This window comes from Passer domesticus, chromosome 14 (assembly GCF_036417665.1).
Source record: "Passer domesticus isolate bPasDom1 chromosome 14, bPasDom1.hap1, whole genome shotgun sequence".
NCBI classification, from domain to species: domain Eukaryota; kingdom Metazoa; phylum Chordata; class Aves; order Passeriformes; family Passeridae; genus Passer; species Passer domesticus.
Window position 1 is genome coordinate 7,446,476 of NC_087487.1, and position 26,054 is coordinate 7,472,529.

The window sequence follows — 26,054 nt, forward strand, 5'->3', positions numbered from 1 at the left end:
GGCAGCATCCATTCCCTGCAGGTTGAAATGCAGCATTTGAAGATAAGGTTATTTTTAAATGAGAAAACCTTTTATTTCCTTTAGAGAATCTTATGTTTCTCTGTTGTGATCAAGCAGTCTTCCTTTGAGGTTGGAGTTTAATGTGGATTCCCATCTTCCTGGACATGTGGTGGGTGTTTGGGTGCAGCAGGGATGAGGAGCACTGCCGGGGGTGTTGTGCAGTGCACACTGTGCCCCAATAAACAGTGAAAGTCTCCTTCTGAACTGGGGCACACTGGGCTCTGCTCTCTGCTCAGTGCTGGTGATGGACAAACAGCAGGAGAGGTTGTGGAAGGCCGGGTTGAAAATGGCAGTGCCTGCTGTAACAGAATGAGGTGTAATGTGCAGAGCAGAGCTTCTTCCTCTTTTCTCCTTCCCTCCTCTTCCTCCCCTCTTCCCTTGCCGTGCAGTTTGCATGTGCTGGCAGGTTGGTGCATTCAGTTCCCCCTTTGCTTCCCAGCAGGTTTAGCACATCCAGCTCAGTACTCTTCTCTGTTGTTCTCCCTCCACGTCCTTTTTTCCTGCACGTGTTTGTACATAGTCGATGGATGCTTTTGGTTGTGTTTGTTACAGGTTTGGTTTTGTTTGGTTGTTTTTTTAAAAGGTTTCAGTGTTCGGATTGTATTGTCAGTGAAAATAGTATAGCAAAATATAGCAGCTACATAAATACGGGACTTGAGGATCACAAACAAGTCTGTGCTTGTCCTGCCCCTTCACAGACAAATATAAATATAGAGACTGATGCAGGCCACGAGTGGGACAATGAGCTATTAATTATCTCAACTCATACTTATTTTATTCTGTTTATTAAATTAAAATGTAGTTTGACAAAAACATATTAAGTAATTGTGTGCATGTGGAGTCCCTTAAATTGAAACAATAGTTTAAGCCCTGCTGGTTACATTTGCAGGAATGGTCAGTATAGGTACTGAAGACTTAAAAATACGCTTTTTAGGTGTCCAGTCTGTTGATGTTTGGGGTTTTTTTTGTTGGGGTGTTTTTTGGCATATAAGGTGACCACTAGTTTGAGCTGAGGAGGGGAAGATAAAAGAGTGCTTAAAGACAAATCAGGAAGTATTTATTTGCATTATAACATCATATGCAGGTATTTAACTGCTGTTTGGTTACAGTAATTGAAGCTCATCACTGTCTGTCTGTATTTGTGTCCTGCTGCCCCACTGGAACCCATGCAGCAAATGTCTGGTTTTGTTTGGTGCTGCGTGTGTGAGCTGCTGAGGCGCTTGGATGTGTTCTTACGGTGTGGGTGAAGCGGGCAGAAATAATACTGGATGTCTTTTCCCATTGACGGATTAGAAGTCTAGACAGGGAGAACACGTCTTTGGGAGCCCAGCCTGCCTGATTAGTGTCAGCATGGGCGGGTTTGTAAATTGCCCTGGTCTTCGCTGGACACTGGGCCTTAGTCTGCCTGTTTTTATTTCTCTTTCGATTCGTTAAAGCTTTCATATTTATTAATAGATTTTTGTCCAGACGTTGGAGCCCCAGGCGGGAAAACCTCCCTAGTCAGCTGTCTGAGCATATAGACTAATGGGGTTTCACTCATTTCTTTGGGTGAGGGTGCTGTATTACCAAATGTGTGTTATTTGTATATGATGTTTCTGTACCCAAACATATGGTGGTGAAGACAGAGTCTCCTCAGTATCACATTGACTTGCCAAGGAATGTCTTGCAGCTGAAGACAGCCAGTGAAGTACGGATGTAAAAGCAGCGTGGCACGAGGATTGAGATGCAGAGATGGCCAAGGGAGGATGGTGTCAGCTGAGGGTCTGTCATCGCTGGCATAAAAGAAAAAGACCAACAGTTTTAGGCAATTTAATCCCTCTGCTCACTGTATTAATCCAAAATCCAGTAGCTGTGAACATTGAAGGAGCAGACAGGTTTGTTTTCTTGTTCACTGTTGCAAATGGCTAGTGATGGTTCTGCAATGAGCACTTGTTTACCATTGTAAATAGTAATCTGGTGCTTACATCTGTGCATGGGTTGGCCCCAGCTTCTTTCACCTTGCCTGCATCTCAGCTCTTTTTGTCCTAAAGGCATCTGTTAGGATTTGAATATAGCAATTCTGCTTGAGAGATTAATTTCTCTCCTTCTCCGCCCCAGTGTCTCATGTGTAAACCAAGCTGAGGACCAGGCAGACACAAAGCACTGCATTTGCAGCCATTTCAGGCTGTGGGTTTCAGACCCATAATTTTTGTCCTCCAGTCACTCTTCTAGCTACAAGTTGTATTGGAAAACCACATGAGCAAATATGGGCAGTGCTGACACTGTGTCCTGATGCCCAGTTTGTCTCATGTTGAAGGAGGAATAGGAGGTGAATTGTGCCCTTGCTACGTTTGGGCTCTTGTTATTGTGCTAGAAAACCAGATTAGCTGATTGTAACACCAATGGGTTCTAATCTTTGGAAGGCTCCATTCTTTTTTATGACTTAAAACATTCCTGCTCCCTCCTGCAGTTGCATCCATCACTCCTCATTAGGCATTGTCAGCAAGCGTGGATCATCACTTAGCTGTTGGCAGAGCAAATGTTCTGCAACTTGGGAAATGCCATTGAGATTTTTCATAATAGGAACTGCTACTTATTTGTATAGTTAGGTCAGCAGAAAAAATGATTGACTTGATATTTTAAATAAAAATTAATATTGATTGACTTGATATTTTAAATAAAATGCCTGGCAATGAAGAGGGAAGCTTAAGGGGTATGTGTTTCAGGCTTTTAGCAAATGCAGATGGATATACCTTTTTGGTAGTTTTCTTTTGCATTTGAAATTTCTCTATGTAATTTTTTAAAACAAGTGTTTCTTGGATCAGGTTGGACTAATGTGTCAATCAATCCATCTGCATTTTCTCTCTCTCTTGTAGCTTGGAAGAGGGAGACCTGAAGTAAGAGAAAAAACCTCTAACACAACCTTCAGTATTTTGTTAAGTAGCCTGTTAAAACTGGGAGAACTCCAGATTTCCTCTGATTACAGAGTACTTGTGGTTATTCTGTGCCCCCAGCCCAAAATGTATTTGCCATCATTCTCCCCTTCCTCCTGATTAATTCATGGAAAACACAGGTTATAATTCTTTAATGACAGATTACTGATTTCTGTGAGGAAAATCAAATTGTCATTGACAGGTGTACAGGCTGCACTTACTTCACTTAATCTATGCAGCATCAGAAGTGTGTTTACCTGCTTTGAAAAAGAACCTTGAGCCCCTTAGCTGAGAGATGATGAGAGTGTAAAACTGCAGAGATTTCTTGTCACTGACTCAGTTTTCCCTGGCTTCTTGGCTCCAGTGATTCCAAGTCTTGGTAAGGTTTGCCTGTCCTGAATGTGTTTCCTGATGTGATGTATAAGCAGTCAAATACATAGGAAAAAATTGACCTCTGGACTGTAATTTAGAGTGGTTCATGGTGATTTCAGGGAAGGTCACCCCTCCTTGGGCAAAGCATTTAGCAGCTTGTCATTCTCCTTCACACTCTGCTTCCCCAAATGGATAGGAACAGAAAGTGGAATTTGTTTCATTTCACTCCACCTGGTTCTGTACAAGTTCCCACGTAGTTATTGTGGAGGAAAAAAAGGCATTTCTGAGGTGAGGGAAGATGTATCCATAGAACAATCCATCCCATCACTTCATGTGCCGAATTCTCTGACTGCACACAAATTTTAAACCAGGGTGTAACCATCTGTGGTGCGGAACTAATGAATTGGGCAAAATAAATCCTACATCATTTGTCCCTTTCTCAGCTTGGTTCTCCTGGAGATGGCCTGCCTGGGTTGTTCAGAAACCTTCCACTCCTCTGAACAAGAGCCAGGTACCCCTTTATCCGTCACTGCGCATTCCTGTGTGCAGGACACTCCTTTTGTGGGGAAGCCCCCCAGAAGGATTCCTTCAAGGAATCCAAGGCAGGGTGAGAAGCAGGCTGAGAAGCTCGTGCAGTTGGTGCTGCAGTGCATCCCCGTGCTGCTGGCCAAGCCTGGTGCCAGCGGCGTGGCAGGAGCAGCAGCTTCCCAAACGGGGCACGGCCACCACGGTGGTGCAGTTTCTAGGTCAGCAGGTGTGCAGGCCAATTTGGTCTGCAGGCCTTTTTACAAGGTTAGAAAATAAACCTGAGTAAAATGAATGGTGACCTTTATGTAACCTTTGGAGAACGGAGCTGAGGTTTTATTGAGTATCCTGGCTCTGAGTTGGAGGGAATAGCTTTGCAGAAAAAAGGTCTTTATAAACCTGCTTTTAGGAAGAGTGGGTTTTGCACTCTTGTTTCTGGGTTTTGTTTGTCTGTGTTTCTTGAAACAATAGAATCTAAAAAACTATATTGGGGGGGAAGCATTATTCAAGTAATAAAAGATTTGGATAAGTTTTACTGTTGTTCATTTAGAATGCTTTGGGGTACATGCAGTTGTTGACTTCACAGCATCAAACACACATAATTCCTTGTTTCATAAACATTTTACTTTCCACTGCAGGAGTTTCTTCACTGAAGCAAGTCAGACGGTGTGACACTGTGGTTCAGTGCAGTTCTAATGAGTCCTTAATAAGCACAGAGTTGCAGGGCTGTCATCCCAGGCCTCTGTAGCTGGGTTGCTTGCCATTTAGGAAAGTTCTGCATTATTTACATGGGTCTATATGCCACTGGCAAGTAGGAATCCAGATCTCTACCTGAAAAGAGCACTTGGAAACTCCCCCTAAAAGTTTCTGGATACTGTACAAATTAATCAGAAAAAGTAGTTTAACTGGGTGAGATGACAGTACTGCTCAGGTTGGGGTGATCAGACTTATACTGAAGCACTGATTAATCTTCTAATTAATTGGAGCTTGGGGTGGTTTTGTTAGTCTTTTTCTCTGTGTGTGTATAGTTTTGAGAGCAGGGGTTGAGCTTAATGTTTTTATACAGATCCCATAAGTTATGTATGTTGCCTTCTCTTGTTACTCTACTCAGCTACTTGCCAAACAGAAGTATTTGGAGAAGGGCCAGAGCTGCAAAATTCAGATCAGGATCCAAATTTGTATTTTTGGTTCAAGCCTTTCTAATATCTAATATTACAAAACCTCATATATAAATAAGGAGCTCTTTATTTTTAAACTGTGGTGATGAGGGCAGGGAGGTAGCTTCCTTGCCTCCCTCTGCAGCAGCCCAGGTAGAATGCTGGACTGTGTTACAAAGCTATCAGCAGGTGATTCAAAAGGTAAATTGAATAGGTGAAAAAGCAGTGAGTGCACTGTCGCCCAGAAAGAGCCTGTCAAAAGGCCAGCAAAAATTGGTGTTTTCAAGGCAGTGAGAAGAATCCCCTAAATCTAAAAATTCTGGAAGTGGTGGGATGTTTTGAGGTGTTTCATTAGGTCTTTGTGAATTTCAAGGGTTTGTTTTGTTTTGTTCTAAATGGAGTTAGCCAGTATCTCAATTTTAATGCTTTCTTGATTTAATGGAAAAAGGATTATCTCTCACCAAGTAGGATGCTTGTTATCAGCTGCTGTGCCATCAACAGGCTCTCAGTAAGCTGCCCAGTGTTTTGTGTTGTTGAACGTTTAGTCATTAAGACAGTGGTAAAAAAAAAAAATTCAAAACTTCCCAAATATTTTCCTTGTGGCTTCTTTTTAATTGCTTGTGGTTGCTGTGGTGACACCGTGCCTCAAAGGGTGGGGAGGCCGGGGTTGCTGCCGCAGTGGGGATGGGGTGGCTCTGGCTGGTGGCACCTGGTGAGTGGCATTGTCCCACGGCTCTGTGACCAGCTGTCACCCACAGCCACCCTGCAAGGGCAGCACCTGCCTGCCCCAGGGCAGGAATGTGTCCCTGGCTGTCTGGGGGTGTCCCCGTGTTCCTCCACTGACAGGAGTCCCACTCAGCTTTTCCTTGGAGCTGGCTGGGAGTGCTGGCCCTTGCCCATTCTCAGGTGCTTCAAGTTTATGAAGAAAGTCTTGTTCCTGGGGAGAACTTGTCTATTAAATGAGGCATATTTGTATCTCCCCCTGAGAGAAAGTTTGTGGTTAAATGTCAAGGTCCATGATGGATGGCCTCACAGATACAGATTGCATGCAGGCAATCTCTATTTCTCAGTCAGAAATTCCCAAGTGCCATTATGAGGTTGTTGGGACACCTGTGGGTGAAGAAGATTGCACTGGGCAGTAGAAATTACAGTTTGTGGCTTTGTTTATCAAGAAGTGGGTTATGCTGTTTTTAAAGTGGTCAGCAGTGCAAACTGTTGGAACTTTTTCTCAGTATGAATGAGGTTGCCTTGTAAGTATCAACATGAGCGTCCTTTAGACAAACAAAAATTAGTGTGTAAAAAAAGTGTGCTGGATAATAGGATGGGCAGTTTGTTCTCCTGTGTTTGCCTTACCTCCATCTTGCTCATGTTTAGAAATCACTTGAAAATACCTGGAGTAGTCTTTGTGACTTCAGTGGAAATATTCCCATGTGCCTTCTCCCTTCCTCTTCAGAACCACCGCTGCATTAAAATACAGACTGGGAAGTTACTTAGTACCACAAGTGGTAACTCATTGAAGACCTCTAAATTGTAAAGCTTTAACATTTATTTAATTTTTTTTTGTAGATGTAATTTTAGTCTTGTTTTTTAATCTGCTCTGAAAAAATATGACAGCTCCTTCTTTCAGAACCACGTTAGTTTTATTGCTAGTTCACTGGGGGAAAGTACTTGAGAGGCTTGGGTCCTTGTTAAATCAGGAGGAGAATTCTGCAAGGCGATTCTGGATCCTGTGTGAATGTGGAGGCAGTCAGAAATGGAGGCTCGAGGTGTCTGCGTCAGGGCTGGACCAGTTTGCTGTGTGTGCTGAGGGTGTGTGGCAGTGGTTTCTTGGGAAGAGCACCCAGGGTGCTGTGCCCAGGAGAGCTGTACTCCCTGGTGCTTGGTGTCACCCTCCAGCTGGGTGCAGATGCTTTGTGCCAGCTCCTGATTGCTCTGCTCTCCTTGTGCTGCTTCTGTGGAACCTGGTGCCTGTGGGTGAGGCATCTGTGAGGCCAGCCAGCCCTTGGTGAAAGCTGCAGCTCCTTCTGCTGTGATGGGACTGTCTGAAGAAAAGGCTAAAAATAATTTTGAACTATTTTTGCAGGAGTCAGACTATGCCACAGAAACTTTTTATCCAAGGTCTGACAAAGTGTGACAAAATTCCTTTCATTAAGGGTGTATAAAAGATTGGTCAATTTTATGGTTTGATTTTCTTTCTGTATTAAGCTTTTTGGCTTGGTAAATCATGAGGGCCTACAGTTGCTATTAGTGGCCATATAAGTGAAATTAATTAGTTGATATTTAAAAGACAGTTAAGTTACTCAGTGGCAGTAATTGGAAGCGGCACACCTGGAACCACATTTTGCTGAAGAGCTAAGCCTGCTTTTGGCTCCAGGAGCCTGCTCTACAGCATTACCTTCATTATGCTTGATTCCAGTGGTATAGTTCAATCACTGACTCCGAAAAAGTTGTGAAATTAAATGGCAGCTGAGGGAAAAGTATTTGCCTCTTCCCTTCAACAAGTGAGTGAAATGGGAATCGTAGATATAGTTTTAAAATGCAAGAAATATCCCTGGAAAAGGATATTTTGAGCATAATCTGTTAGTTTTTGGGAGATAGCTTGCTGAATCAATTAAAATATTTGGAAATACTGGTGGTTTGTGTGTGTTTAATTACGCTGGACAAAGGTTTGTCTAAATGCAGTTTATAGTGAATCTTCAGTTAAAAATTAATCTTGAGCATCATTTTATCATGCAAAAAAAAAAAGCTAAAATGCTGACCCTTAAGATTTGGTAACCTGTATAATTAATTCTGTGATCCATGAAGATATCCAGACACCTCTCTGTTATTGGTAACTTCTGAGTAGAAGCCAGGTGTCTGATTACCCTGTAGATCCAAGCCTGAATACACTCTGAATACTCAATTTTTGGTTAATAGCAGCTAAAAAAATGATCATAGCCTTGAGCTCTAAGGCTAAGAATAGACATGAAACAAAATACTTTGTTTTGTTTAGTACCAGTGAGTTTAGGCAGTCCCCACTTGGCTTTCATGGAGCGTGTCTGCATGGACTGCATCTTTCTTGCTAGCAGCTTCCTTCTCTTGGAGGGGGTAGGACTGTGGGCTCATAAATTGCTATGGTTTGTACAATCAAGTTGGTGAAACTTGTAACTTAATTGAAAACCACCACTTAGCTCCATGGTTCTGTGTGTGGAAGCCCCTCTATGAACACTTAGTCACCCATGTGTACCCTGGGATGCTCTCGGTGAGCAGCTCCAGCTGTTCAGGGTGAAAATATTTGCAATGGGTAAGTGTTTGCAGTGCAGGACTAATAACTGTTGTTTGTTACTTCACAGTGATTCTTGTCACTTTAGTGAAGTTCTTAGTTACAGCTGAGTGCTTTAAATAGCAGTGGCTTTGTGGTAAGGGTAGGCTTTGAGGCCCAGTGTAGGATCTGGAGATAGCTTGAGTGTGTTGTCTTCTCCTGGAATTTGTCAAACTCAGAAAGGTGAGTTGCAGTTTTGGCTTGATTAGTTCAGCTCCTGAGCAAAGGAGTGGCAAAGCAGCATATAGTTCACTGTGAAAATTGAAATCAAACTGTGTTACTAATCAGGAAAGGGCATTTTCATTCTCATAATGCAGACATCTGCTCGCCCGCTGCAATGTTTACGCATGATGTGATTCACAGGAATGAAAATCCAGACCAGTCAATTCTGTAGTGCTCTTAAACAATGTCTGCTTCTGGAAGGACCCCTCAGACAAGTAATTGTGAGTACCATTAGCATGAGACTTTTGCAGAAGCATAATTCAGTGGATTGTTAGATGCTGAAAACGTGTGGTAGCCTACAGGTAAATGTCAACAGCGCTGTTACCCTGGTGAGTACTTCTGTAGAACTGTCTGCATACATCTGAAATATAATTCTGTGCTGTTATGATTTTTGGAAAGTCAGAAGTTTAGTGCAGCTTTTCTGAAATCTGATCTAGATTTAATCAAGCACAGCCTTTTCTGGTTTGGACTCTTTTACTAAATAAGTTGTGGTGTAACTGTGCAGCTCCCTGGGATGTTTAGGATATACATGCTATGAATAATGAATCCATGCAGGTGTTCTGTACATTGTCTGAATAGGGTGCTAAACTCAGTGGCTTGTGTGGCTGTGGCTGTTCATCCTGTGGCTTCAGTACTTTGTACTAGGACAGGTCACATGCCCTCTGCTGCATTTTCAAAAGAACACCATGACAATATGAAAACTTCTGAAATAGCTATCAAAATGCCTATGGATGATGCTGTGCCTGCAGAGCAGGTGTCTTGCTTGAGAAGAAAATGGCTAAGTTGTTAGGTTTTGGGGTCCTGTCCCCTTCATTGCTTGTAGAAGTAGGACGGTGAGGCAACAAACTGGCTGCACACATTGCTCCCTGTTCTGAGGACAGAGAACTGAACCCTGAAGTTGTGGGGTATCAAATGCTGGTCAGGTGGCAGGGAAGGAGGCAGTGTGGGGTGGAGTGCATGGTGTAGGCCTGCCCCACACTGCAGGTTCTGCAGTGCTGCCCTGGAGCTCTGTGCTGCTGCTGTGGAGCTGGGCTGGCCTGAGGGGGGCAAACGTGACCCAGGTGGGAGCAGCCAGTCCTGCCCTGCAGGGCCATGGAAGGTACCTGTTGACAGAGTTAATCTTCCACCTAGGAGTGAGTGCAGTTGTGTTTAAACTCCTTTTCATAAAATCCTTAAGAATTGGAGTAGCACGTTTGTAACGCTTCCCACTAAAGATCCTACTTCAGGGTTTAAAACCATTTTTAAAAGTGCCACATAGATTAGTTTTTTCTCACCCCCAGAAGCAGAGTATGGAAAGCTGATGAGTTACACTGCTTTAGCATTTAGTGAACTGACCTTTGAGATAGACAAGAGTCTTCTGGCTACTTGCAGCTCTTTATTTGCAGAGACCAGAGAGCTTCTGTGTTGGAGTGGGTTGAAGCTGCTGAGCAGAGGTGAGTGAGAAGTGCCTTGGTGTGGGTGCAAGGCTGGAGGATGGATGCCTGAAGGAACCTGTGGAAGCTGAGCAAGGGGGAGCCCTCTGAAATGGGAGGTTGTATGGTCACCATCAGGCACCAGTGCCATGTTCATCCTGCATGTGTCCAGCTTTAAATTTTCACCTGATGGTAAAGTCAAGGACAGGAGAGGGTTCTGGGATGTGCCAGTGAGCAACATGGCACAAGCTGGAGGGAAGTTGCCTTTCCTATGGTAGTGAAGCCATGCCCATCTAGCAGGAAAGAAGTGAGTGACCCTTTTAGTAGGCAGATGCTTGGAGAGTGCATGTAGATACTCAGGGCATTACTCAGCACAGGGAAACCTAAGAGGTTGCAAGAATTGCATTCCATGGGAGTCAGCAATCGGGTACAGGTTCCTCAAGTGGAAAAAAGGGTGCAGAGGAGCTGTGTGGTGGGCAGCCATGAGAGAAGAGGGAGCAAGGAGAAGGAGGAATGCACGTGTGCAGAAATCAGGGCAGAAGCAGGGGTAATAGGATGTTGCAAGCAGCCTTGGCAGGAGAGGGCTAGATAAAAGCTGAATTTGTTTGCAGAAGGACAGGCTGATACCTATGGGGGAGCTGTTCAATGTGGAGGGGGGAGGAGGATATCTGTGGCGTGGAGGAGGGACGAAGAGTGTGCCAGGGAAACCCTGCAGGTTAAGCTGAGTCTCCTCAGTGCAGAGTCTGTGGAAGGCCTAGGGCAGCCCCTGGATTGCTCCTCTGCTTCCAGGGTGTGCCAGGCCCAGGGAGTATCGAGATGGCAGCTTCTTGGGAAGGCTGGGGCTCATTTCCAGGCTGGCAGAGGGACACCTGCAGCTGTTGGCCCTGCAGGTTTTGGGGAGGGGATGGCTGTGTGCACTTGTCTGGCTGCTGGCTGCTTGCAGGGCTCTGCAGGACAGGGGGGTCTCATCTGCTCCCTTAGGATAAAGCCACAGAAGAGCTTGGATGGGACTGGGTTGTGGCACTGCAAACCAGATGACAGCCCCTGGGTGTCAAACGAATAGGGAAATAAAAAGGTACAACCAGTAGCAGCAATTTCTCTGTTAAGAGAATGTAACTAGGATAGCTGTGGGTCCTGAAAATGTTGAAGGAAATAATGTGAAATAAAGAAGAAGAAACCCAGTTTTTATAAGCAGGCTTAAATCTGCCATCCAGGCACCTGTGCCAGCGTTGGGAAACACGTGTGCTGGGAAAGCCTTGCTGCAGAGCTGCTGACACTGGGAGCTGTTCCCTTGGATTCAGCTGAGCTCTGAGCTATGTGCAGTAAACACAGCACTGTGCAGGTTTGTACATTGCTGGGTGTGTGTTACCTGTAAGCAGAGTGTAGAACTCTTCCTACTTCCTCACCTGAATACTGTTTTGCTTTGCCATCGGGTGTCTGTAGCCACCATTTCCCAAGGGAAAGGCAGTGGAGGACCAGGTCTGTGACTTGTGGCAGGCTGTGATGCACAGCAAGGTGCTGCCTTCCTCTTCCTGCTAGCTGGCTCTGCAGGCATGGAAGAGAAACAATTTTGTGCACGTGTATTATAGATGCACTGAATTTCCTGTTTGGTTTTTAAGTTGTGCTGAGGAGTGTCACCCCCTTGGTTTCACTAGGCATCCTTTGTTGGAGCCACGTGGGACAAAAGCTGGAGTAAAATCCCAGTGTCTCACAGCTGGCTTTACAGTGCCTCCGGTTCAGACCCTTAAGTAATAATGTTGTGATGGGGCTTCTGATGACCTCAGCTGAAAATAGCACAGCAGATCTCTTGGCTACCTATAGATTGGATTGTGAAGCAACCAAAGGTTGATTTATTTTTTCGTAATTAGTTTCAAAACCCAGCAGTTTTCATCGTGGAATACGCGAGTTGTTGCAATGGATGATTTGCTCTGTAGCCACAAACCTGCATGTCTGGTGACTGTTTCCTTCTTTCTGCTTTCAGTGGGACATTCCTGAAATGAAATTTCTTCTGAAATAATCTTTCTTCATTATGCTTTTTTGAGATTGTAGATTGTTAGTAATAAATACAGGATGTGTCTCCTCTGAAGTCATATTATCTTCTCACATCCTGTACAGAGGGCACTGCATCCTTGGAAAAGAATCTCCTGCCTGAATGTAACAATATGCACTGATTTTAATTCAGAGCAGTGCTGAAAGAACCAGGGTGAGAGCTGTGTAAAAGCATTTTCTTTGTCTCTTCTCAGAGTTCATTACAGTAACTTATGGCAATATACTGAATTTAAATAAATGTAAAAAAACCCCCAACCCCAGTAACTTAAATGACTGTCTTGTTGGAATAGAGCACCTGGCAGTGTGTGGTTGTTGCAAGTTCTTCCCAGTTATTTTAAGAATAGTGGAACAAGCCTTTAGAATTGAAGACAACTAGATTTCTTCAGAGAGCAGAAAGAGATGTTTATAGACCTACGTTTCAGACATAGGTATTCTGATGTCTGCTGGCTAATTATTTCTTGGCAGTTCATTACAATGGGCTACATTTGAGACTTGGGCATTTCATTAGCAGTCTCATCTTCCTTCTTTGTTCAGCTGTTTGTATAGTGGGCATTATTTATACTCATAAAATGATCATAGTGTCAGAAATGGTGAAGGGATTAAATTTTTATTCTCTATGAACTATTTTAAGTGCATTTATTTTAGTAACAAGTGTTGAAGTCACATGTTTGACACACTTTAACCTGCATTAACTTCAAGGCATGCTGAACCACTATGCTTTTCAGCACTGTGATATAGCATTGCTCTTTCTTATGTCTGATGGAAAACTGGTTTAGCTGATTCTCTCTGGTGAGTGGAAGGAGTGGATTAGGTTACAGGGAGGGTGAAGTAGTTGCAGCTCACCCTTCTTGTTGCACTGTTTTATTGGCTTGCTGAGCGTTTGCCTCCTGGTTTTGCTGAGAAGGGGGGTTTGCCTGGGATTGAGGAGGATCTGCTTTCAGACCGAAAGAGACAATATTTACCAGTTGGTGAATTCTCGCTTTGTTTACTTTTTGAGGCCTGGGAGTTGGACACTTTTCTGCATTTCCTCTATTTTTATACTTCAGGGAAATAGCGATACTTCATGTGCTTTTAGGATGCAATTGTGGTCCCTGTGGCTTTTATATGGAATAAAAATATATCTGCATTTGAATCCTGAAAGACCTAATTTGTCTTGCCTTAAATGTTTTGCCTGTTTGCTGTGTTTGTGCGAGGCTCAAGTGCCTGGTGTCTGGGGCAGGACCCTGGCTTCTCGCGGGGCAGGGAGCAGTGCAGGCAGGGACAGAGCCCCTAGGTGGCATCAGAAGCCTCCTGAATTTTGGCTGCTGCACGCCCGGGGGTGCGAGGTGAGGATGGGAGGGGGTTCGTGGCCCTGGGGTGCAGGGCCCTGCCTGGGGTGTGCTTTGCTTTCTCGGTGCCCTGGGCTGGAGCTCGTACGGCATTAGCTGAGCAGTATGGATAGTCGTCATTTTGCCAATTCAAACAAGTTTCAACCTTGTGCAGCTCTGCTTTCTAAATATTTAATTGAAATGCTTTTACAGCCATTTTACTTCTTTATCACAGTGAGCCAAGCCAGACAATGTAACATGGCATATGTTAAGATGTTAATTGAGTAGCAGCACACATAGGCGGCTGTTTCATAATTTTCTCCTTAGATGATCCTTGGCTCCAGTTTAACATTTCTTTGTGCTTCTGAGTGGAAGGTTATATAAAGATATATTTAGAGCTGTTAGTCTAAGAAAGAGAAGCATTAATTCAGTAAGATTAAGAATTAAGGGCTGATTGCTGCAGGCACTGCTGGGACACAGTGCTTGTCGTGGTAAGGATGTGATAATAGTACCTTTCTGATAGTACCACTTACTGTAATGGGGTTGGTAATCCTTTTATTGAGTGGTTCCTCACAGCACACAGAGTAAATAGAGATTTTTTTTTTTAATGTCACCTGATGTTGTCAGAGTAGTGGAATTCAGACTGAATCTTTCCAAAAGGGTATGTGGTCAGTTTAATAATGACCCTCCCTATTTTAACAAGGTTTTCAGAAAGATGACTTTGCCAAAACTGTCGCTGTTGGTATTTTGTAGTGGACTCTGACTTGTTTTCCTTGGGAGCTGAAGTGGGTTTTTGCAAGAGGGAAAGGGGCAGCAGGACCTCAGAGGAGGAGGAGTTCCTGGGTGCTGTCACCACCCAAATGCCTGCTGTGCCTGGAGACACATGCCTGGCAGGGCTGCTGGTGTGCTCCTGCTGCCGACAGGAGCAGCCCCTCCAGAGTGCCCCTCGCCATTCCGAGCAGTTTGAGGAGCAGCAGGTGCACTGGGAAATGGAGGCTTTTCAGGTCGCAGTCATTTTTGAAAGGACGTGTGGACAAGACACTCCTTCTTTGGCAGACGTTGTCTTGGGTATACTTCTCTTGTGGAAGGCTTGTTTTCAGGTGTGAGTGAAATGCCAGGGCAGCAGTGTCACCATGCACTCTCAGGGTTGTGTGCGCTGCACTTGAGCCACTCAGAACTTTCCTGTGGCCTGAACATCCCTGGTGCGTTTTTGGTTTTTCCAAAGGACGTTTATTTTATAACTTTGTAAACATTTTCTCTCTCAGAGAGAGAGGGTGGTTTGCAGTCTGAGGTGAATAACTAGGTAACTGTGCCCATGGTAAGTAACTGCATGCTGGGGTTTTCCATTCTAGTTGCAACTTTTTGCTGTAAGTCCTGCATGCTGGGTAATAATGTAACTTAATACTCTAGTACTGGAAACTGGGACCCTGCAGAGGGGAGCCCTTGCTGTCTGGTCAGGAGTTAAGCCCTGCCTTCCTGATGTAAGGCTCAGTTATGAGCAGTGATGGAAAGTGGTTTCTTTTCATCAATTGCATTATGGTTTGGCAGAAATTAATGTTTTCTCTAGGTTGTCCAAGAAGTGCCAAGCCCATGAAGCACAGCTATACAGAGGCTGTTTTTGGGAGGACGTTTCAGTTCGTGCAAATATTTGCAGTCTTGGGCTGAATGGGATACAGAGTATCTGTGGCAATTTCACAGAATGCACCAAACTTTTGATGAAAAAATCTCTCTGGGCTTCCCACATGTGACCACCTACTCAAACCATTATTAAATTCTGCACAACAAACTGTGGCTCCACTTGCCTGCTGAGTTTGGATGAACCGGCTCAGTTGTTGTTACATCCTCCTCCCCTTGAGGGGTGAGTGCACTGCCATGCCTGGATGGTGAGAGCCGTGTCCTGTGTGCCTTTGGGGCTGGGGGGTCTCCCCTGAGGGAGCAGGACAGCGATGTCCTGAGGTGCTGCTGTGCCCTCTGCCAGGGATCAGTGCTGTGCTCGGGATGTGTGTCCCAGGAGAGGAGCTGTGCTGCAGGGTGGCTGTTCCCGTGCCCCCAGTGTTGGTCCTGCTGCTGCCTTTCATGGGGGCTGAGTGCTCTCAGCTGCAAAGCTGCTAAAGGTTGTTTTCAGGGCTGTGCAGCCTTTGGGAAGGCTGAGGGTTAACCAGGCAGTAGCTGATAAATTCAAGGGCTTGCTTTTATTTCTCCCAACCACCTCCCTTTTTCTGCTCTCACAGACAGAAAGCTTCTCTTACCCTTTGTGGTTATATGGCTTCTCTTATTTGCAGCATTAAGGAGGTACTCGTGCTCAGAGCAACTGAATTCTGCCACTTCTAGTAATACAATAGTCCAATACTGCTCAGTACAATTCAGCTGCCTCTTCCTGAAAGTAGAGTATTGCTTAATTAGAGGAAGGTTGGCAGCATCTGGTTTTATGCCACTTAGAAAAAAGAAATGCATCTCCTTGCCTTATTCTTCTGCTTTTTTCCCCTTTCTCTCCCTCAGTGCAAAGTAAGTTCAGCTGCTCACCTGGGAAGAGAACACACTCCTCATTCTGCCCATGCCAAGTCAGGGCTGTTCTGAGCAGAAATACATAAATAGGTCGGGGAAAACAGAAATGCATACTTTGGCAGAAGGTAGAAGAGCAGTTTGTGGAAATACTTTCATCTGATTTCTCCTGATCTCATTCTCCCAAAGATAATTGCAGGAGTTTGTCTTCAGCCTTTAGAAGCTTCAATCACTACAGCCTTTGAAACTTATCCTCAAGAATCCTTCAGAGGTCTTGGCCCTTCCTGTAAGACTTTTTGCTGCAGACCCAAAACAGCCAACACACTCTGGGAAGTTGTAGGGTCTGGGGTTCTCCATGAGACACATCAGCTTTTCAGGGAGCTGCCCTGTGCTGCTTCTCCAAGCACAGCCTAAGAAACCTCCTTTTCTCTGCTGTTTTATTAATTATTAGAAGCTGGGTGCATGTTTTTGAGTGGCTGGTGGGTAGGTGACCAGAAATGGCCAGATTGATCTGCATTGGTGTGTTCAGGGCAGAGTTGACATTTTTGAGGAGCTGTAGACAGTACAGCAGGGTCCCTCTTGAGTCATTCCATGTGTCTTGACTTTGAAACAGTCAGTAGGATGGCAACTGAATAATAATAAATGAATAAATGTTTCCTTGTTGGTTGTGATAGTATCTGCATTTTTTTATTGGAGAGGAGCACATACAAGGTTTTGATACAAAATTTTATGCTCTGTGGTTCTTGTGTTGGGTCATTGGGCAGAAGTTGGCAAATCCAAGGCAGCTGTAAAAGCAGCCACATTTGTTGTTGCTCACAAGAGACACCTACCCCCAGAATCACAAATCTTGTCCTGGATAAAACTGCATGAAGTAGCCTGAATTAATTTTTGGATCAAGTAAGTGAACTAGTTTTACTTGAGGGAGACTGTCATCCTGAAGAGCTGTGAAGGAGAGAGTGACACCAGCTGTGCTTCCAGGTGGGGGTGAATCACAGTGAGCCTCCAGGAGGGGCAGTGCTGGCTCTGGGCTTTAGGTGCAGTTTCTGAGTTTCCAATGGGGCTTAGGTTTCAAATAGATTCAAATGGTTATTTTCATTAGAAAGAACATAATTCCTGCTGCTTTCCTGCAGCTGCTCATGGGTAGCAAAAATATGTGGGTAATGGCCTCCAGATGTTAGAAATAGTACTGTGTAGGGCCTGCTTCAGCCTGGTTGTTGGGATTGTGGTTGCAGGCACAGTAATTGCAGTAGTAATTAGGTAAGGGATGCATTTGACAGGGACAGAAGCAGACTGACTTACTTGTAAATGAAACTTCAGCTTTCAAAGCATGTATGTCCTGCTAGAGAAGAAGGGGGGCAAAATAAACAAAGGTGGCAGGTGTAACTGGGATGTCTGTCCTTTTGTCACCTTTGTCACTTGTCCTTTTATCTCCTGATGTGCTGGGGATGTATCCTGCAGTGTCACCAAATGGAGTGTTTCTGTGCAGTGCTCAGGTCACTGCCAGTACTGTCCCAGTCAAAGGGCTCATTCCTCAGGGTTGCCATTGCTTGACTTTGATTGCCTCTACTTGAAGGAAAATGAGCATTTTTGTTGTTAGGCACAAGCTACATAAAATGAAGCAACTTTTACCTGTGCTCTGGTTAGGAAAAAAGAAACCTCAGTTTACCACTAACAAATTTTAAAGATGTCCTCCCAGTATACTCAAGAGTGTGGAGCAGGAGATGGAAAAATTGTTTTTTAAATAGAGATCACACTCTACCCCTGCTGAAGCAGTGGGACCTTTGCCTTTTAAAATGGCACAACATCTGCTTGCAAATTGGAGGACATGAACTCAACTGTCCTTTTTGTGCCACCAGTTTACAAAAAGGAAACATAGCAAAGCTGAATTTCCTGGCCCTGTTATTGCTCCTCTGCTGCAGCTTCTCAGTGCTGTTGATCGGTGCTGTAGGAGCAGAGGTCACAACTGGAAGAGCTTCAACTAAATTTGAGAGTTTATGTTTCCTGACTCAGACTGATACTTGGAGATAAAAGGACAGCTCTAGGGAATTTCCTGCCCAGCTGCCTCCTGGCAACTTGCCTCTTTCTCTTTGCAAGAAGAAGATGTTAATGCAGATGGGCATGCTGGTGCTCAGGTTGGCAGAAGGGAAGCTGTGCTGGCTGGAGTGTGCTCTCCTGAAAAGCCCAGTGCATGGTGTTGTCTCCAAGACTGTAGAGGCTGTGTTTGGGCTGAGTTTGCTGTGTCTGTACCCTGCATCCCCTTGCCCTTTATGCACCCTTTCTGCATAAGCTGTCATGTGGAGCCACACAAGAGCTTTGGGTACAGGAATGGGTGCATGTGCCTGATTCCTGTTGCCTGTGCTTTGTAGGAGAGGCTGTTGATCTGTAGCAGCACAGGGACTGAGACCTTGCTCGAGGTTGGAGGCAGTGGTGGAGTCCAGGGTGGAGAAGTGCTGCTGGGGCAGCTGTGCCCCCATCAATTTGCTCAGCTTTGGGTCAGATGCACTGGCAGCATGTAGCAGCAGCAGGTTCCCATGCTTGGTGTCCTTGGCTTTGCTGGTAAGATGGTGATTTTTGATGAGTGAGATGACATTTAGGTTCCCGTCTTCAGCTGCTGCAGTATATGTGAGCATCTTTCCCAAGGCAAGGCAGAGCTTCCATATTACCATCCTTAGCACTCCCTGTTCTTCAAAATCCCCAGCAGCTCTGCTTTACTTCTCCTTGTGTTCCTCTCTACCCACCTGATGGCTTCTCTTACACAAAGTCAGCTGAAGTGGATGTCTGCTGAGGGCTCTGTTTCAGTGAACTTGTCAAATGTTCTTACCTGTTGAAAGTTTTTATTGTGTTCTGTCACTAACCTGAGCAATTTTTGTATGGGAAGGGGCATCAGTGTTAGCAGCCTCTACAGAACAGATTTTTAGACTGTCTTGTTTCAAAGTGGAAGTGGTGTAACAAGCAGGGCAACCAAACTCCTGCCTCTGGGCATCTGATGGAACGGTAGATGCTGGTTCCTATCACCACCAGACACTAGAGCCATTTGTTTTGCTTGTTTCTTACTTAGAGTTTTAGGAGATTGATCAGCTGCCTGACTTAGTCTAGCTTTTTTAGCATCTGTACAAAAGCAAAATAGCTTCCATGAAATGTTTTGTTATTTAGGGAGATTGAATTGTTTTATCTTACTAGGAAAATAATTGCTCTCTGAACTTAAAAAAATAATTGTTTGATGCTTGTTCAGTACATGTTCAGGCTAGGATTTTCTGTATTGGAAACCTCCTGCTCCTCTTCAGAGCAGTGATAAACTACCTTCAACTAATGCTGTCAGAGGAAGCATGTGAAGCACAGCACCCTTAAGAAACACAGGAGCTGCTCATGGGTGTGTTTATAGGAAGTATAATAAGTTCCATACTGTTTGCCTGCCCTGGCACATGCACTGAGGTCATTCCTGGCATATTTCAATTGTATCCCCACCCAGTGTAGTCTTAATAAGCCAGCTGGGAGGTAGAGAGACTAACTTGGAAAACTCCAGAGTTGCCAGTGGAATAACAGCTCTGTGCCTTGTAGCAGCTCTTTGGAAAGCTAGAAATACATGCCTTGAAGTGGTGGGATTTACTGAAGCATGGGGAGAAGGGGATGTTAATTGTGTTTACAGATAAACAAGTCAAATGCATTGGAAATTGTGTAAGAGCTACAATAAAAGTAGTGGCATCCACCCTGGCTGCCCTGCAGCTTGGGATAACAGTTGCAATGGTATTTCATTAAAAAATGCAGTTCTTATGTAAAAGTTCTTATTCAAGCAGCAAGAATTCTAGCAAGCAGTTAAGTTTGGGTGACTTTCTACAGAAATATAACTGACTATTATTCCATAGACTAGCATGACATTTCAGAGTAAGATATAAAGTCTGTAATGCAGTGATAGAAATTCTAATATGTAATATTTTTGTCATTGATTTTAGACTAATTCAGTATTTCTCTTCTCTCTTTCTTCCCTCACATCTAGCAAAACTGTACAATCTAAAGTGGACTGCATCTTGGTAAGTACAACTCCAGAATGCTTTTCAATATTTAATGAGCTGCAAGACCAAAATAGATGGCTCTGGAGACTGACAGCTATTATGAAGCCTTTCCTTAGCAGCCCTTGAAGGTACTACCACTAAATGTGATCAAAATGAGTTACCATCTCAGGTACCTTCCCAGAAATGTGCAACACTGCAGGTCCTGTTAGCTCTGCTGTGCTGCTTAGGGCAGAGAGATAATTTTTTGAAGCAGGAAAGGCCCTTGAATTGCAAAATCTTCATTTGTGTATTAAAATAACAGGATCTAGGCAGTGATAAGAGATTATTTTTGGGAAGCAGTAGTTCAGAAAGAGGTTTTATTTGGTTTTAGTAGTGAGCAGGTTGCAAGTTTTTTTAAATCAGAATCTCGAGATCATAAATCTTAGGACTGGAAGGGATTGCTTATCCTGACTGTCTACCTTGGGCACTTCATCCAGAAGTACCAGTGGATAAGACAAAAATGTGTCATAGACAGCCATCTGGATACTATCAAATAGTATGGCTGAGCTAACAAAGAATACTGTTCAAAGTCACATTGTCAAAGGCTAATTCAGGTGGTACTGAATTGTCTTGTTTTAAAATGTTTCTATTATTGTTGTATAATATTTAAAGCTTTATTGTGTTTCAAACAAACTTTGGACCCCATTTAACCTCTATTTAAAAGTTCTTGAATGCACCCTGTGGGAATAGGGACGCAGAATGTAATTTTTGTCCCCTTTATTCCTTATTGACTTTTGTGAACACCAGGCAGGTGCCTTAAGATCTTAATTTTGTATGTGAGTCTTCAGCAGTAAAAGAGAGATTGCAAAACTGCATTTGTAAAACTCTTTTAACACCAGGTATTTCTGTAGAAAAAAATGGCAGTTGGGGTAGGTGTTTCTAAGTAGCATTGGAGAGGGAGTAAACAAGTAGGAGGCTCACCAGTCATCTACTTTTGGCATCCTGTTTTAAGAAAATGGAATTACACTAGGACTATTTTTGCCTTAAGTTCTGCAGATTTATGGACCTTGTGTACTGAGGTAGGGATTGTCAGTTTGTATTGAGGGTATTGGGTAGGTCTCATCCATTGGATTGGCAGAGAAGTCTTGGACACAAAGCAGTCTCCATGGCTTGACTTGGAATGGAGCAGCAGTGTCCTGATGGTCTAATTTTCTGTTCCAGATGCCTCCTTGTCTGTCGTGCTGATGAGTTCAGAGGAGTTGTGTCAACAGTGGAAAAGCCACTCTAGGTTAGCAAAGGTAGATCTAATGCTATTCAGGTTTTAAAAAGAAAAATCCAAGATCAGAATAGCTTGAGGAAGTCAAAATTTAGCTGAATTCTGGCAAAGCAGTTTCTGTGGTTTTAAGTGCTTTGGAAAGCTGTGAGCTGCCAGAAGAATCTACAAGCATGTTGAACTGAAAGGCTGTGGCTGTGCAGCTCTGAATCCCTCCTTTGGTAGCACCAGTCACAGCCCCTGTGTGCAGAGCTCACACAAATGTTCACAGACTGCCAAGTTCAGCAGGGAGAGCTCTAGGAAGAAGCAGAGGTGGTGGCAATAGTCTGGTGTGGAGGTCCCTCACAGCAGAGGGCTGTGGAAAGCAGCCAGTGTAAGGGCACTGAGACTGCAAGTGCTCCTGCAAGAGTCCAGAGTTACCTGCCTTCAACTTTTACACTGCACCACTCACATTCCCACATACTGTCACTTTCTGGGAGATCATAAGGAAATCATTGTGTACTGTGCAATCCAAAAAAGATAATTAGCAAGAATTGTGGTGTAAACAGTCATTAAAAATTCATTATAACATCTTTTTAACTGTAGTAAACATGTCTAGCAGTAGATTCTCTTATGATTTCGCTTGTTATATTTGTAGCCACATACTCAGTGAACTTTTGAACCCCATTTTTAAAACGGTTTGTTCCATATAATCACTCAGCAAGAAGGCCAGTGTTTCTTTCCTTAGTCCTCTGAAAAGAGGTCAGTGCTGGTGAGAGAGTGCTGGATTGATGGAAACCAGAGCTGCTGGTGCTGTGGGGTGTGCTGAGGCAGTGTCTGTCTGTGCTGAGGCAGAGAAGGTGCCACTTGTCTCTTGGGCCCTACAGGAGACAGGCAGAAGCTCCATGAAGCCTTGGCAGCTGTGCTCGGGCACTGTCAGAACAAAGCTGCCATGTGCTTTTAGGGCTTGTTTGGAATGTTTAGCATGTGAAACATGTTCCTGCTTCTGCTCAGATAAAGCATATCAAATGTATTTATTAGCTGCTTTCTAGAATTAAAAAGGTTTTTTTAGTATTAGTTATTTTCTGTCTTGGTGATATTTCCCACAAACCATCTGACCTAGAGTAATTCACCTTTGCTTTTTGTTTCTCTATTCATAGAATGGGGAGATGATTGCTTGACTACTTTGCTATTTTTAGCTTTGGTTGTTAAATAATAGATGTTTGTTCTGCTGAAGTATGACAAATTTTAGGGCCTTTCTGCCAGTAGGTGCAGGTTACATTGCCATTGGCACAGCCTTTTTCACTTTGATTAGAGTGTAGTCTTCTATAAATACTCAAAATGTGGAAAGAAATATTAAGAGCAGTCTATGCTCTCTAAAACAGTAATCTTGCATAAAGCTTGCAGAGTGCCCCTGGCCTTCAGCTCCCCTTATCCAAATTTGAGGACAAAAATAACCTTTAATTCTGCTTTCATTATGGAAATTTGAAATAGTTCAAATTTGAATGACATTTGCAGTGTGTACATTACAGAAGTAGCAGCTCTTCGGATTGTTCCTTACTATATTCATCTTCTGTCTTATTTAAAGTTTGGCCTGACTAGATAAACAATCCAGAAGAAGCACATGGGGTTTTTTTTTGTTTGGAGTTTTCCTCTGGTAATCCCTTTTTACAACTTTGAAATGAAGCTTGACTAATGTTTGTGACCTGCCAGTAGATCAGCAGTCAGAGAAAACCAGAAGGAGAGAACCAATCCACCAAGGTCAGGAACCTTGGAAGATATTCTTTGATTTTGGGGATTCCTGTTCAAATCTCTAGGTTCTCTGCTTCAAGCAGAAACATGAATAAACTCTGTTTCCTATAGTGCAGATTAAGTCCTTAACCTCATTCTGTGCTGAATAGATCTTTGTCTCTTTATGCTGCAGAAACTTGCAGTGGCAAGTTAGTGTCTCCCACAATGGAAACAGATATCAAAACCTGCTATTTTCATTTTAAAAAACCCTACCCCACATAATTTTGGTCATCCTGGTTTATTCCACAGGTGTTTATTTTGCTCAATCAAAATGCCTGTTAAAATGATAAAAAAGTTGCATCTGTTTCAGTGAAAATCTTGTCTATCTTAGGCAGCAAAAGGACAGATTCATTTGGAGCAGATCTGTGTGGTTTAATTTGTTTGCTACTTATTTGGTGCATTTCTGTAGTTACCTATCTGTATTTGGAAACTGTCAAAACAGAAATAGCAGAGATGTCTGTTCCTGTATGTGTTACTGAAAGTCTTTGCTTAGCTGTGACTCGAGGTTTTTAATTCTTTGTCCTTAGTTTTTCTGTCTCAGAATATAAGATCATGGAGGTATTTTGAGTGCTTGATAGATTTTTGACTAAATTGAAGCCAAGGTGTAAAAATTAGTATGAGCACTGCCTGCTCCCCATCTTCTTTGAATCCTCCTTTGTTTCATGTGGTTGCAGTTGCAGGAGATAAAGGTAATGTGTGAAGAGCAAGAGTACCAGAGGCAATGCTTTGTGCTGGCTTTACACCTCAGTCCTGCAAGCAGTTTAGCATGCTTGTGCATTTTTATAATGCAACTTCAAGAAATATGATTTATAAATAGCCTTTGGAGAATTACACCATCTTATCTGATGTGATTGAACCAGTCAATCAAGGTCAGGAGACTTGAAGCAGGATTTTTACTGAGGTCCTTTTAAGTAGCAGGAAGGATTCCCCAGATACTGCACAGGCTCTGGTTTTTAGAACAACAGTAGCATAAGCTTTAACAGGCTGCACGAAGGAGAGTTTGTCCAAGATGGTGCCAGCATCACATTCTTCCTTTTGATGCCACTCAAATGGCATCATTCCTTTTCTCTTCCACTCTAAAGACCTATTTTTTCCACACTGTTGACCTATTTGGGGATTGGGGTGGGAATTTGTATTTTGTGTTCTTGTTCCTTTTTATTTATTTCCATGTGCATCCAACCTGGCACAAAGAATAACACAGAATGAGTGAACCTTTTTCTTCTTGGTCAGTTAGTAGAGCACTTGAAGTGCTCCTCCAATTTCCCAAACTCTGTGATTCTGATTGCATTAAAAAATTGTGAATTATTGATGCTTTGAACAACTGCAGTAACAGCAACTGCAGTTATTACTGGATTCACCAGACCTTTGGCATTGAGAACTGGTGGATGTCAGCTGAGATTGAAGAGACTGTACTTACCAAGACTGTAACCAAATTTTGAGGGTTTCAGAAATGTGTAGAGAAAACAGCCTAAACAAAACACTGTTTAAAAAATTTTAACTAAACAAAATTCAGTCTTTCCCAAATCTACTTGCACTGACTGTCACACTCCATCTCCTTGCTGTCACTGCTTCAGTTTTAAGATGATTTTCTCTAAATAGATTCAGTCTCATCTAATAAGCTTAGGTTTATCTAATTATCAGCCAGGTAGGATTACCTCTGTGAACTGCCTGTGACTTCTTTTAACTCTCCCATGCTGAGGAGATCCTGCCTTCCAGGGCTTCCCTGCTACTGTTGCTGGAAGCTGAAGGAGTTGAGCAGAAAGTGCTGCCTAGGCCAGGCATGGAGAGGAGTGGGGTTTGAGTGCAGAAGTGAGATAACATCACTGTCCAGCTCCTCTGCCAAGGATGAGAGGAAGCTGTAATCCTCAGATGCAGGGATGCAGTTTTACTCATAGAGAGTGACCAGCTCACTCACATCCTTTGGAAAAGGTTTTACTAACACAGTCCCAGTCACGTTTTTCCTTCATTGTTAGGGTTTTTGTTTTGTTTTTCTTTAATTAGGGGGTTTGCAGGTGGGACCTGTGTAGCAGAGTGGCTCAGACAGGGCCCTTCCACACAGTCCCATCCTCCAAATGTGACACAGAAATGGCTTCAGCTGCAGTGGGCACTGAGACTACTGCAGTGCATTTTGATGAAAGGTTTAATACTTCTTCTAAAACCTTTCCTCCTGTGTTACATTTAGGACATAGATTTGGAAGGGAGAACTTGTCTTTCACTTCAGTGTCAGACTCATGGGGAGAGGAGGGGGGATTTGTTTTGCCTGGGATTCTTTTGTCTCATGGATTAGTGTTTACCATGCAAGGTAATCCCACCCAGACAGTGCCCTTTGGTGTGCTGCTTGGGCTTTTGCCATTTAAAACAAAAAGAGCTAAGTTCCTTGCATAAGAGGATGTCTAATACCGAAGTACAAATTTTCTTGTTAAATTTCTGTCTTCTCAAAAATAATTAATTTTCTGTAAATTCTTTCTTTGGAGAATGTTGACTTTGCAGTAATGAGCTTGCTAAAGGAAAACCCACCAATTTAAATGCTGTGATTGATACAGGAAAGGCAGAACAGAGAATTTGACAAAATACACCTATTATTAAGAAGTACCTCTCTGGATACTTGGTGGTCTGAGCACCACTGCTATGTAAGCTGCTGTAGAGCCACACAGAAATTGGTGTCAGCAAATTTCAGGAGTTTGTCAGAGGAAAAAACCCCAACCAAATGTTGTGGTTTGCTGCAGCTTATAAAAGCAACACATGCAGTGTCTGTTACCTGTGTGCTGCTGGAAGTGTTTCTCTTGGCTCTGGGCAGGCTGTCCCATCGCTGGTGGCCCCGTTGTGTGCAGCATTTCTGGGGTGGGGTTTGCTGCCTGGGATCATGCAGACCCCGTGCTCTCCCTGCACACCGTGTCCCACAGTCCTTGTGCAGGTCTGGGGGCAGGGAGGGGGAAGTGGAACCTCCTCTTTGTGTGCTCCTGTCAGTTTTGTGCCAGCAAGGTTGGTCTGGATATGGTCTGGTAGGGAGCCCCAGTTTGAAGTTTAGGTTTTTGGCTTCCCCACTCCCCATTCTGCTCACTGCTGGAGTGAGCCAGGTCTCACTGCCTGTTGGTCCCTCCTCTTTTCTCTTCCTTTTGGAAGATGTCACTGGCAGTAAGACACCAGTAAAGACAAGGAAAATTAGCAGTAATCCAGAAGCTGTATTCTGACTTCAGAAAGGA

General features: G+C 43.7%; 1 protein-coding gene across 1 annotated transcript in view; it reads left to right on the forward strand.

The window, feature by feature from the left end:
- The window catches only part of RFX7 (regulatory factor X7), a 49,387-nt gene that overhangs the window by 1,901 nt on the left and 21,432 nt on the right, over positions 1–26,054 (forward strand). The window contains exon 2 of the mRNA XM_064389264.1: positions 19,814–19,847. Coding sequence (XP_064245334.1) covers positions 19,814–19,847 — 34 coding nt within the window. The remainder of the gene's footprint in view (positions 1–19,813; positions 19,848–26,054) is intronic.